The 12,847-nt window shown below is 48.2% G+C and overlaps 1 protein-coding gene across 1 annotated transcript in view; it reads left to right on the top strand.

Moving 5' to 3' along the window:
* The window catches only part of WNT7A (Wnt family member 7A), a 53,782-nt gene extending 51,816 nt beyond the window's left edge, over positions 1-1,966 (top strand). The window contains exon 4 of the mRNA XM_049766540.1: positions 1,416-1,966. Within this exon, the coding sequence (XP_049622497.1) occupies positions 1,416-1,895 (480 nt within the window). The 3' untranslated portion in view covers positions 1,896-1,966. The remainder of the gene's footprint in view (positions 1-1,415) is intronic.
* The last annotated feature ends 10,881 nt before the right edge of the window (positions 1,967-12,847 follow it).

Genomic DNA, 12,847 nt, shown 5'->3' with positions numbered 1-12,847 from the left:
GTGGATTAGGACCCAGCTGCATCAGTTATTAAACCAGTTGGATGTCTGCTTAGAGTTGCATAGATGGTGTTTGACTTGATGAAAATGAGAAATTAAAAAAAAAAAAACAATCCTGGGGGTCGGAGAGATAGCACAGCAGTAGTGCATTTGCCTTGCATGCAGACGGACTGTGTTTCAAATCCTAGCGTCCCATATGGTCCCCCGAGCCTGCCAGGGGTGATTTCTGAGCACAGAGCCAGGAGTTACCTTGATCCAAAAACAAAACAAAACAAACAAATAAACAAACAATAAATCCTGGGACTAGAGCAATAGCATAGTTGGGAAGGCATTTACCTTGCCTGTAGCTGACCCAGGTGCAATCTCCAGCATTGCGTATGGTCTCCTGATCTGTCAGGGGTGATTCTTGAGTGCAGAGCCAGGAGTAATTCCTGACCATCACTATGTGTGGTCCAAAAGTAAAAGTCAAAGGCCGGAGAGATAGCACAGCGGTAAGGCATTTGCCATAGATGCAGAAGGACAGTGGTTCGAATCCCGGCATCTCATCTGGTCCCCTAGCCTGTCAGGAGCGATTTCTGAGCATAGAGCCAGGAGTAACCCCTGAGCGCTGCCGAGTGTGACCCAAAAACCCCAAGAAATAAAAAGTAAAAGTCAAAAAAGGAAAAACAACAACAAAACAAAAACAGAACAAGCAAACAAACCCCAAATCCAGGATTCAGGTTATTCAATGTTGGTTCCAAAATGAGTTAATTTAATAAATTAATTTATTTTGTTTTGGGGTCACACCTGGCTGTGCTCAGGACTTATGCCTGGTTCTACTCTTAGAAATCACTCCTGGTGGGGCTCAGAGGACCATATGGTGTGCTAGAAATTAAACCTGGTTAGCCACATGCAAAGCAAGTACCCTACCTACTGTACTATTGCTCAAGCCCCTCCAATATTATTTTATATATAGGCTGGAGCATAGTACAGTGGGTAAGACACTTACCTTTCATGTAACCAACCCGTGTTCCATCCCTTCCATCCTATCTGGTCCTCTAAGCACCTAAGAAGTGGTTCCTGAGTGGGCAGCCTGGAATAGCCCCTGAGCATCATAGGATGTGGCAAACCAAACCAAGCCAAACCAAAACCAAAACCAAAATATTTCACACCTGTGCATGAAGGCCCGAGACAATCTGTTTATGTGAGCTGCCCTGAGCTCATCCACCTGCCAAACTAAGCACCAAGTAGGAGTTCCAAGGGGCCATCGTGTGCCAGGCCAAAAAACAAGCCATCAAAACAAGGAAGATGTGATTCCAATTCAAGAGTCCAGCAGAGGGGAAAAGAAAAACATAAGTTGGGGCTGTAGAAGGGGCTGGGCTGGTGGCAATGACGCCTAGCCATGCATGCAGTAGTAACATGTGCCTGCTCTTCTGCAGATCCTGGAGGAGAACATGAAGCTGGAGTGCAAGTGCCATGGCGTGTCGGGCTCGTGCACCACCAAGACATGTTGGACCACACTGCCACAGTTCCGGGAGCTGGGCTACGTTCTCAAGGACAAGTACAATGAGGCTGTGCATGTGGAACCTGTGCGTGCCAGCCGCAATAAGAGGCCCACCTTCCTGAAGATCAAGAAGCCCCTGTCCTACCGCAAGCCCATGGACACAGACCTGGTATACATAGAGAAGTCACCCAACTACTGTGAGGAAGACCCGGTGACTGGCAGCGTGGGCACGCAGGGCCGTGCGTGCAACAAGACGGCACCCCAGGCCAGTGGCTGTGATCTCATGTGCTGCGGCAGGGGCTACAACACTCACCAGTATGCCCGCGTTTGGCAGTGCAACTGCAAATTCCACTGGTGCTGCTATGTCAAATGCAACACATGCAGCGAGCACACAGAGGTATACACGTGCAAGTGAGCTTGCAGTCACACACCTGCAAGGGAGCACAGCCAGGGGCGTGTGTGTGCAAGCGAGGGCACTGGTGCGCGTGTGTGCAAGGCAGTACACAGATGTGCCCGTGCTAGGGAATACACGGAGGTGTATGCAAGCAAGCGAGTGCACTGAGGTATTTGTGTGCAGTTTGGGGGTTGTGCACATGCCATTGAGTACACCTGGGTGTGTGTGTGTGTGCGCAGCATCAAGGTGTCTGCATGCACTTCTGGGTGTCTACATACTACTGAGTCCTGTAACCCTGCTGCTGACCGTGTGCCAGACCTCGAGGAGGACTTCCCTGGCTTCTTTCATCATGTGCCATGGCAGATGGCCTTCCACCTCTTTACTGTGGGGTACAGCAGTTGAGGGAGGATACTCCCACAGATCCCCTTCTGCCGAGGGAGGGAAGGAGTTCTCCAGTGCCCTCGACTCCACCCATCATTGCTGCTCTTATGGACCCACCTGGCACTGCCCAGGGCCACCCTTGGCTGGCACCTAGCCCTTCTCTGCAGAAACTCTGGATCTTTGGGGCCTCATCCTAGCAATATTTAACGATTTTATTCTGATTAAAAATATTAATTTATTTAATTAAAAAAGAATCCTCCCATCTCCTCGGGATTCGTTTTCTGCAGTTCCCCTCTCCCCCCCCCCCCCCCCCCCCGTGGGCCACATGCTTTTCTTGCAGGATTTTCCACTGCGGCCAGGAGTCAAGTTGAAGCGCTTGAATCGAATTCTTCACCCAGCAATGACTAGTAGGGGTTTGGAGGGTGCCCCTGGCAGCATTTGCTGTGGCTGGGGCCCTTTGTCCTGAATAGAGCCCTGGGCCCTGCACACACCTATTTGTTTGCTGTTAGCTGCTACTTACCCAGAAATTCAGGCTGGTCCAGATGAAGAGGTGCTTTCCATCCTTTAACTCTACCAGGTCAGACTTTACCATGAGGAAAGTATGGTTTGGGGGAGTGAGGAGAGAGTTAGTAAGTGAATGAATGAGTGAGAGAGAGAAAGAGAGAGAGAGAGGAAACAAACTCCAATTATTTAGAAAGTGAACTGCCACTAGATAAAGACTGTGGGGGGGGGGCACAGCTGGTGATGCTCAGGGCTTACTTCCGACTCTTCAGTCAGGAATCACTCCAGGTGGTGTTTGGGGGATCATATGGGATGCTGGGGATCAAAACCTCCTGAGCCCTGTGCAAGGCAAAAACTAACTGCTGTACTATTGTTTCGACCTCCTGAATAGAGACTATTTTTAAAAAACTATTTTTATATGAATATTTTATTTATAACACATCTGTCCATCTCCTTCCATGGTCTGTGCTGATTTCTTGATTCTAGTACCTTTGCTATTGGGGTACAGAAGGGGTGAGGCTCTGAGGGGACTCTGTCCATTCCTGAAAGATCTGTGCCCCTGATGGTGGCCTGCAGGGTTATGGATGATGGCTGGGAGGGAAAGCAGGTTCTGGCATCAGCCTGTTGAGCTCAGAACTTGGAGCAGCATGACAGCATGCGGCCAGGTAGTGACCACACAACAACCACACAATGAAGGTAGGAAGAGGCTGTACAGGGAACCTCACCTTCTATGGGTTGCCAAGTTCAGGAACTCAGCCCATACTCAGGACACCCATATTAGACCACTGGGCCTCCAGAGTGTGCCAGTCTCAGTGAGGGGGGCACAAAAGTGATGGGGAAAGACAGCTTGGTCCCAGAACAGATTGGCAAAGTGGTGGGCAGGTGTCTTTGTTTTAGGTCCAGCCCCATCCTGGTCTCTCTACCTAGAAAGTTCCCCTGAAAGGAGGAAGGAGGGTTTGAACATGCATTCTGGGTATTTGTATATCTGTGTGCGTGCCTGTGCATTTAAGGTTGCTTGGGGGTGGTCATGTGACCCTGCACCTTCAAGTCCCTTTGTGATGCTTGTGTCCCTTTCTGGATGCTGCTGTGTCCTCATGTCTTCTATGGACCCAGAAGATGGAATGGTATGTGTGTGTGCGTGTGTGTGTGTGTGTGTGTGTGTGTGTGTGTGTTGTGTGTATCTTCTTGCACTGTGCCATGCCTATGGGGGAGGTATGGGGAGGACAGCAGGGTCTTGGGTGATTGGGTCCTGCTAGAAAGAGATGGTGGCCTCTCGGGACTCTGCCCTCAGGCATTGATGAGGTGATAGCTCTGTGGCCCCTTTGCTGGCTGAGTGCCCCTCAGAGAATAACCACTGGACTCTCACTGTGGGCACTGGGTGTGGATCACAGCATTGGCAAATAAAATGACTGGAAATTGGTTGATTTCCTCCCTTGGAACTTTTCTTTCTCTGTACTTAGATATTTGGATAGGAGGTCAGACATATGTGTGTATGTATAATGGATGGATTGCTGGAAGGGTGAATGAGTGGGTAGAGAGATGGACAGTTTGAGTGGCTTAGTGGACATGTGGGATGGAGTGGGGAGGATGGTGGATATATGGACAGGCCGTTGGGTCAATGGATGGCTGAATTTAATGATAACAAATGAATGGACAGGTGGATAAATGGATGGGTAAGTGAGTAGATGGGTAATTGATAATGAATGGATGGATGGGTGGATAGATGGATGGGATGACCAGTTGTATGTACTGAGAATGATTGAATGATTCAATGAATTGGGTGAGTTAAAGAGCTGATGGATTGATAGTGATTGCATGGATAGATGTGTGAGAGAATGGACAGAATATGGGTAAGTGGTCCTATGGATGAATGAGTGGTAGATGGATGAATGGATGAGTGGATGGATAGACAAGTGTGTGAATGGATAAATGGATAGGTGAGTGAGTGGGTTAATGAACTTAAAATGCATAGACTGATGAAGAGATGGACAGATAAAGAGATCAAGGAATGTGTTGAATCTATAGGGTACAGTTTCTCTCTCAGGGTCTGCCTTGAGTGGAGAGACTTCCTAAGTTTACATCCCTCTTCTCCTGCCTCATGGCTTATGAGAATGGGGAAGATGATTGGCCTGCCCAGATAACCAGTTGATGCTAATGATATCACCTGACATAAAAAAAGTCACACCCACGTCTTCCCTTACTGTCCAAGTGGGTTCTGGGTCTTGTGTGAGGACAGTTGGGCCTGTGAAAAGGAGAGGTGGATTACCACTAGGCCCACACTCTCTCAGCATTGCTCTGAGCCTCAGTTTCCCCATTTGTAAAAGAGAGATGTTGGAAGGGGCCCCCTTTAGGGACTCGAGAGCACTTTGAATTACAGACCACACTGCTGATTATTATTTTTACTATTACTATAGTTCATTCTATACATCATACTATACATCTATACTATAGTTCATTCTATACATCAGGATTCTTCTAACACAACTCATGTTAATAAATATTTGGTGCTGAGATAAGCCCAGGTATTGCTCCCCCACTAAGTTTGTTCCTCAAGGGATTAAACAGACCATAGAAACAGGTCATAATCTTAAAAAATAAGTGGATTGAGACACCAGAAAACACAGGAGAGTGGTGTGAAAACTTCGATGCCTGAAGTCCTGGTGCTGACTGGCACTGGTTACTGTCAGACACAGGACAGGCCTTTCTGACCCCAACCCAAATTCAGCATCTTCTGTGACTGAGTCCCAGGCAGAAGCCCCCTCAGAAAGCAACTCATGGGATATCACGGGACACCGGGATTTGAACCAACCACCTTTGGTCCTGGATCGGCTTCTTGCAAGGCAAACACCGCTGTGCTATCTCTCCGGGACCCAGTTTTGTTTGTTTGTTTGTTTGGTTTTTGGTTTTTGGGTCACAGATGGCAGCGCTCAGGGGTTACTCCTGGTTCTATGCTCAGAAATCACTCCTGGCAGGCTCGGGAGACCATATGGGATGCCAGGATTTGAACCACTGTCCTTCTGCATGCAAGGCAAACATCTTACCTTCATGCTATTTCTCCAGCCCTGTCAGTTATTTTTTTTATTGTGGTTATGATGATGATTATTTGGCCATGCTGTGGGGTTGAACCCAGAGAGAGAGGCACACACGTGAGGGATGAGCCCTTTCCCTGAGCCACATTCCCCAGATCAGCATAATTTTAGAGGTTATACAAGACAGTGGGAGAAATCTATGGATAGACTAATGGGGGAGGTCCATGAACCCTAGGTTCAACCTTGCCTCTGTGATTCACAAGCTGTGTGACTTAGGGCAAGTTGACTCTCTGTGCCTCAATTTACTCATTTGCAAAGTGAGAGCAATGATGGTGTCATATAGATCCCTTGAACTAACACAGGCCTGTTGCCACACATGACACATTGCACAAACCAATTAGTACAAAGTTTGGGAACTGATTTCTTTCCATGAATGCAGGATGTTGTGTTTGTAGTTGCTGGATCCTTCATGCCCACACAGTGGGGACCCATACATGTCTAATGGATTAGAAGGAGTGAATATGTGGAACTTGTGAAACTCTTAGGTCTCTTCCTGCCTAGGCCCAGCTCCTCTACTAAGATCCAAAAGAAAATGATCTCCAAACTCTTCCCAGGTTGTCTGGTTAGGGTTGAAAACTTTGAGACCTTCTCAGAATAGATGGGAGCAGGGGCCCAAGTGATAGCACAGGGATAGGGTGTTTGCTTTGCATGTGGCTGACCCAGGACTAACCTCAATTCGATCCCAGGTGTCCCATATGGTCCCCCAAGCCAGGAGCGATTTCGGAGAGCAGAGTCAGGAGTAACCCCTGATCATCATTGAATGTGGCCCAAAAACAAAAACTAAAACCAAAAAGAATAGATGGGAGCAGATTCCCCTTCTGCCTGATGCCACAGCAGCCCCTGTCTCCCTCCATCTGACACTCTCCAATAGAAATTGCCCAGCTCCATGATTTAACCTTATCAAATGGTCAAGTCGCCAAATTTGTTCCAGATCTATAGATCCTGGACTGTGTAGCTGTGCAGCTCTTCAAAATTTCATAGCAGTGTCAGGCTAATAGGATCACAGGAGACCTGACAGGGAAGTTGCTTAGAAGACCACCAAGCTCACTGAGCCTAAACAGCAAATAACACAGAACGATCTGCTGGCACCAACTACAGCCCAGTAAGTCCTCTGACAACGACTTTAGGGACAGCATTGAGAAATATTGAGAAAAAACGATTATTTCAAATTATCTCTTGTTGATCTAAGTTTTGATCATTCCATTTGCCTTTGTGCTGTGACAAACAATATGAAGCAAATGTGTTTACTCTGCAAAGGGGCAGAAGGCTACTGAGCACATGGGACAGGGATCCCCAGAGTGAGAAGACCTTTTCTGGGGGACAGAAGGTGGACATTGTTGCAATAAGTGGTTGCCTCTTGCCCACGTCTGGCCCCTCCACTCGGTGCTTTTTCTGCCACTGGCTGAGAGTTCCCCCCAACGTGTTTGAAGCCACTGACAGGGATTTGCTAAAATGTCAGACAATGTAAGCATTCTCCTCCTCCTTCTTCTTCTCTTCCTCCTTCTCATCCTCCTTCATCTCTTCCTCCTTTTCTTTTTTGAAGGGGCAAAGTACACACCTGGCAATATTCAGGGCTTTTTTTCCCCTAGCCCTGTCTGTGTTCAGAGATCACTCTTGGAAGGACTCAGGGGCTATATGGGATATCAGGGAGTGAACCAGATTGGCCATATTCAAGACAAGCACTCTACCTTGTCTCTCACTCCAACCCACTAGTTTTTTTTTTAATGGTTTTAAAACACGGAATTAGTTTCCACTGGAAATGAATAATTTCTATAAATGGGCTAGATTCATAATCACTTTAAGTAAACCCAAAAAGCATAGTTCACATTTTATACCCTTTAATGTCTATGATTGACAATATTGAGTTAAAGATGCATACACCCAACAACTCTTGGGGTCTGTAGTCATTGATTTTACTCTTAAGGGAGGACAAAATGGGCCAGACAATGACAATTGCCAGGACAATGACAATGCAGGCCATAGTGATAGCACAGTGGGTAGGGCGTTTGCCTTTCACGTAGCTGACATGGGTTTAATTTCTGGCATCTTTTTTGTCTTTCTGTCTGTCTTTCTTTTGAATTTCTTTCTTTTCTTTCTTCCTTTCTTTCCTTTCTTTTTGTCTTTCTTTCTGTCTTTCTTTTTAATTTATTTCTTTCCTTCTTTCTTTCATTCTTTCTTTTGTCTTTCTATTTTCTTTATTTCATCATTCTTTCTATCTGTCTTCCTCTTTTCTCTCTTTTCTTTCTTTCTCTTTGGGAATTTGGAGGATTAAAATAATTTCCCAAATGCTACAGAACATACTTATCTGGTAAATTCTAAGATGCCCTATACATCTTTTCATTGGTCCTCAGAGCAGATTTTATTTATTTATTTATTTGTTTGTCTATTTACTTTTTGATTAAGGCACCATTATTCATCGTAAGTTACTGGCATTAAATGTAAGTTTTAGACATACACCAGTCCAACACCATGGCCACAATCAGTGTCAAGGCTCCACCCAGCCCAGTTTTGCCCCAAATTCCTTCGTAGCCAGGAGTCAGTTTCCTCTCCCAGAGGGCCTCTTGGTGTGTGTGTGTGTGTGTGTGTGTGTGTGTGTGTGTGTGTGTGTGTGTGTGTGTGTGTGTGTGTGTGTGTCCCTTCCTCCCTCTCCAGGGAGGTGCTGTGAAAGTCACACAAAATGCACAGCCCTGAGAAACAGTGCCACTGTTTGGGGCCAGATGTTCTGAAGCAGAGTGCTAATGTATGCTAGCTAGTAGGGAGGGGGACAGGCAGCTGAGAGGGAAGGTGGAAGGAAAGCTGCTAGGAGGATGGGCTTGGGGTGAGCTTGGGAGGTGGGGGAGGCAGGAAACTTCAGTGCCTGAGAGGAGTTGAGCAGATCTCCTGGCCACCATATCTAACAAGCCCGGGAATGAGGGGCTCCCATTTATTTCAAGTTTCTGGGGGTACTGTTGAGAATTTCTACCATTTGGATTCTGATTGGGTTCTGGGCTATTTTAAATCTGAGCCCTGGGACCAGAATGGTGGCGCAGCAGTAGGGTGTTTGCCTTGCACGTGGCTGACCCAGGACAGACCACGGTTCGATCCCTGGAGTCCCATATGGTTCCCCAAGCCAGGGGTGATTTCTGAGTGCAGAGCTATGAGTAACCCCTGAGCATCACCGGGTGTGGTTCCAAGACCAAAAATAAATAAATAAAAATAAATAAATAAATCTGAGCTTTAAGGATCCCTTTCTATGACATTGCTCTCCAAAGTTGCTTCATAGGGCAAAGGACTCCAGGCAATCAAGACACAGCTGACCAGCACCATTTCCTGGCAAGTCAGAACAGTTATTGGCTCCTAGTGTCCCAGAATTTAACTTGGGAGCCCAGCAGACACTAGTGCATCAAATCATGATTTGCTCTCAGTGTCTTTCAATGGCCCAAAGATCAGAAACTAGAGTGAGAACGATGGCCAGGGATGGATTAAACTGTTGTTCCCAGAGACTTCTCCTGCTCTGGAGGCTTCGGGGGTGCCGGGCCTGGGTCCACCAGGCAGACAGCCCTGTCCAGCAGGCGGCCACTGGGAAGCAAAGCAAACACACAGAGGGAAGGAAGCTCCCGGTGCTTCGGCAAAGCAAACATGGGCCATTTCCTCCCAATGCTCCTTCCAGCCGCCTCCAACCTTTCCCAGGGCTGTTCCTTAGAGTCTTCTTCAGTGCCCCCATGTTTGGACAGCTTGAGAGACATGGGGGCAGAGAGAGTCAGGCTGCAGAGAACAGACTGGCCCATCCCGCCTGGCCCCTGGGCAGGGACCTGCTTGGGCCTCCCTGAGCACATTCCCTGCTCCTGCCCGAGGATCTGACTTTTAGGGCCAAAATTATGGGGGATGGCAGGAAGGGATTTTCATGCTGGGGCTACAATAATAACAACAATAATTGTAAGCATTGATGAAAACTTTCCCAGACACCATTCTTGGGGTGATGGCCAAAGTATTTCATTAAATCCTCCTCCTCGTCTCTCTCACCACTGTCTTTGCACAGATAAAGACACAAAGGCACAAGGGAGGGTCTCCACCTTGCAGATGGCCTGGCTCTCATGTCTCTTCCCTTCCGGTTACACGCTGCCTTTCCAAACACTAGGATGGTAGTGATGGGGACCATTTCCCAATGTGCCACATGCGCAGTGTCTCTCTGGTTCCACAGTGATCCAGTGTGATGTCCTCATATTTGGTATCAATGTGGCATTCTCATGAGTCTTCATAGATTTTCAGATAGGTAAACTGAGGAATAGAACAATGGAAGAAAGAAAGGAAGAAGGGGAAGGAAGAAAAGGAAGGAAGGGAGGGAGGAAGGAAATGAGAGGGGGAAGGAAGAAAGGGAAAGGAAAGAAGGAAGGAAGGAGGGATGGAAGGAAGGGAGGTAGGAAGGGAGGAAGAAGGGGAAAGAGGGAAGAAAAAAGGAAGGAAGAATGGATGAAAAAAGGGGAAGGAAGGAAGAAGGGGAAGGAAGGAAGAAGTAAGGGAGGAAGTAAGAAAAAAGGGGAAGAAAGAAAGGGAAGGAAGGAGCTGGAAGGAAGGGAGGAAGGAAGGGAGAAGGGGAAGGAAGGAAGGGAAAGGAAGGAAGAAAAGGAAGGGAGGGAGGGAGGAAGGGAGGGAGTGAGGAAGGGAAGAAAGGGAAGGAAGGAGCTGGAAGGGGGAGAAAGGAAGAAGGGGAAGGAAGGAAGGGAATGGAAGGAAGGAAGGAAGGAAGGAAAGAGAGAAGGAAGGAAGGAAGGAAGGAAGGAAGGAAGGAAGGAAGTAGCTGAAATGTGAAGCTATCTGGCTGCTGCCCTTGCCAGCACAGTTTCCCATTGTTGGAGCATCTTACTCACACAGCTGCGACGTGGGTACCACAAGCTCAGTGACATAACATGATGTAGGATCTCTTCCTGTGCTGGACACTAGGAGTCAGGACAAGTTTTCCAGCTAAAGTTGAGGTGGGAGACAGCTGGTTTGGTTCCTCTAATAGGATGTAGTCCCAGTAACTATGAATAACCTTGACTCTCAACTGCTCAGCCATCTGAACACAACCAACCCTTCTGGACTTCTTTGCTCAATTCCCTATTAGTACAGTGACATGAGACCCCAACAGAGCCCAGGGTAATTTCCCATCATCAAATCCTTCATTCATACCAGAGGCATGCTCAGTAGGTTGAGCGCAGACTTTGTAAGCAGGAGACCTGGATTCAATCCTCAATACTGTACGGTCCCCAGGCAGCAAAAGAGAAGGTGACCCCTCAGTGCTGTTGGATGTGGGCCCCAAACAAGCAAACTATGAGATCGTTTCCTTGGTCCTAGCCTGAAGCTAGAGGGTCAGAAAGTGGATTCACTAGGATGTACCTGGTACTTCCGGCCTAGAAGCCACCATGTTTCAATTGCCAGCTGGGACCTTTTAATAACTGGGCTTTAGCATTCTAGGTTCTGGCCCAGAGCCAGAAGACCAAAGCCTTCCCCCTCAGAGAGAAGTCTGGATGGAGAAATGTCATCTGTCCCCTAGGGAGGATTTCACTTCCAGGCCTTTACCACATGGCCTGCCTGTCCCTTGTGGGCCCATGGCATGCCAGTTTCTGTTACTTTGATGTGTGTGCAGGCCTGGGCACTCCTACCCCACCCCAGAAAACAGCATGTACTTGGTGGATAGTCATGCAAAGATTAAACAATGGAGACTCAGGCAGGGGCTAGGGTTAGCAGTGGCCCAGATAGAACCTGGTTGTCTGGGGAAGTCTCTCCAGAGAATTGTCAACTCACCAGTCTCTGAAGCAGAACTGTCCAGGAGAGTATTTAGTCAGGACTGGCCTGTCACATGTTCACACTGTCCACTGCATCATTCACTGGTCACACATGGCTCTCTGGAAGTGGAAACATGGGATGCTGATCATATGTGGGAGTGGGGTCGAGTGTACTCACAGCTTTGGGGAAATGGAGATAGAACCTTCCACCAGCTCTCTAGATTCATGTCTCCCCATTCCATGCCTGCAGCTGCCTCTAGAACTATCCCAATTGCCCGGATGTGAATATGCTTTGCCCCTTCTCAGGGCGTTGATGGTGGTGGTGGTGGCTATGTCCATGGGTCCAGCCGCCTCCACAGAACCCAACTTCATCTGTGGTTGGCGCTGCTGGAATGGCAACCGAGGAAAGAATCGCCCCTGGGGATTGTTTCTCTTGGCCTGTCCTCTGCAGCAGGCCCTTCATTCAGCACTCACCTGACAAGGCTGTTTGCATTCTCCAGCTCTGTGGCTTCTACCTACCATGCCTTCAGGAACAGGGGTGATGATACTGGCCATCTGCGATGTGTGAACAGGTCAGAGTGAGTCCACCCAGCCACACAACATCCCAGGATTCAAGCATGGTGGTAGCTGTCGCAGAAGCTGCTCTGGAGGGCCAGGGGAGGGTACTGGCTCTGCAGTCTGCATTCACACTTTAGCTGTGTGACTTTGGGGAAAGCCTCTCTGTTACTCTTCCGGAACACAGATGTCCTGGTTTGTCTAACACTCATCCCCTTTGGCAGAAAAATGTCTGTGAGAAATAGCAATGCAGTAAGCCTTTGCCTTGCAAGCAGACAACTCAGGACAGACCCAGATTCAATTCCCAGCATCCCATATGGTCCCCTGAGCATGCCAGGAATGATTTCTGAGTGCAGAGTCTGGAGTGACCCCTGAGCAGTGCTGGTGTGCCCCCAACCCCCAAAAAAGCCTGTGAACAGACAAGCAGCAGAGGCCCAGACTGTGATCTCCGTAATGCTGATGTCTCTGGGATAGATGATGGTCCAAACCAGGGCAACTGCAAACTCCCCAAGCCTGAGTCCCCTCCGACCCCAACAGCCACTGCCAGTGTCTCCCTGGCTGCTTCCTGAGGCCTCCCTGGTGCCCCTGGGCAAATGTAGTCTGGTAGACCCAATGGGTCATTCCCATGTAGGTCTCTGCAATTGTCCTATGGGAGTCCTCTATATGGGTTGTGGGTGATGCCCTCTGGAGACCCATACATGGT

The sequence above is a fragment of the Suncus etruscus genome, chromosome 20, assembly GCF_024139225.1.
Source record: "Suncus etruscus isolate mSunEtr1 chromosome 20, mSunEtr1.pri.cur, whole genome shotgun sequence".
In the NCBI taxonomy this organism is placed as follows: Eukaryota; Metazoa; Chordata; class Mammalia; order Eulipotyphla; family Soricidae; genus Suncus; species Suncus etruscus.
The sequence above is the reverse complement of the archived record's forward strand: the minus strand, read 5'-3'. Positions and strand labels throughout refer to the sequence as shown.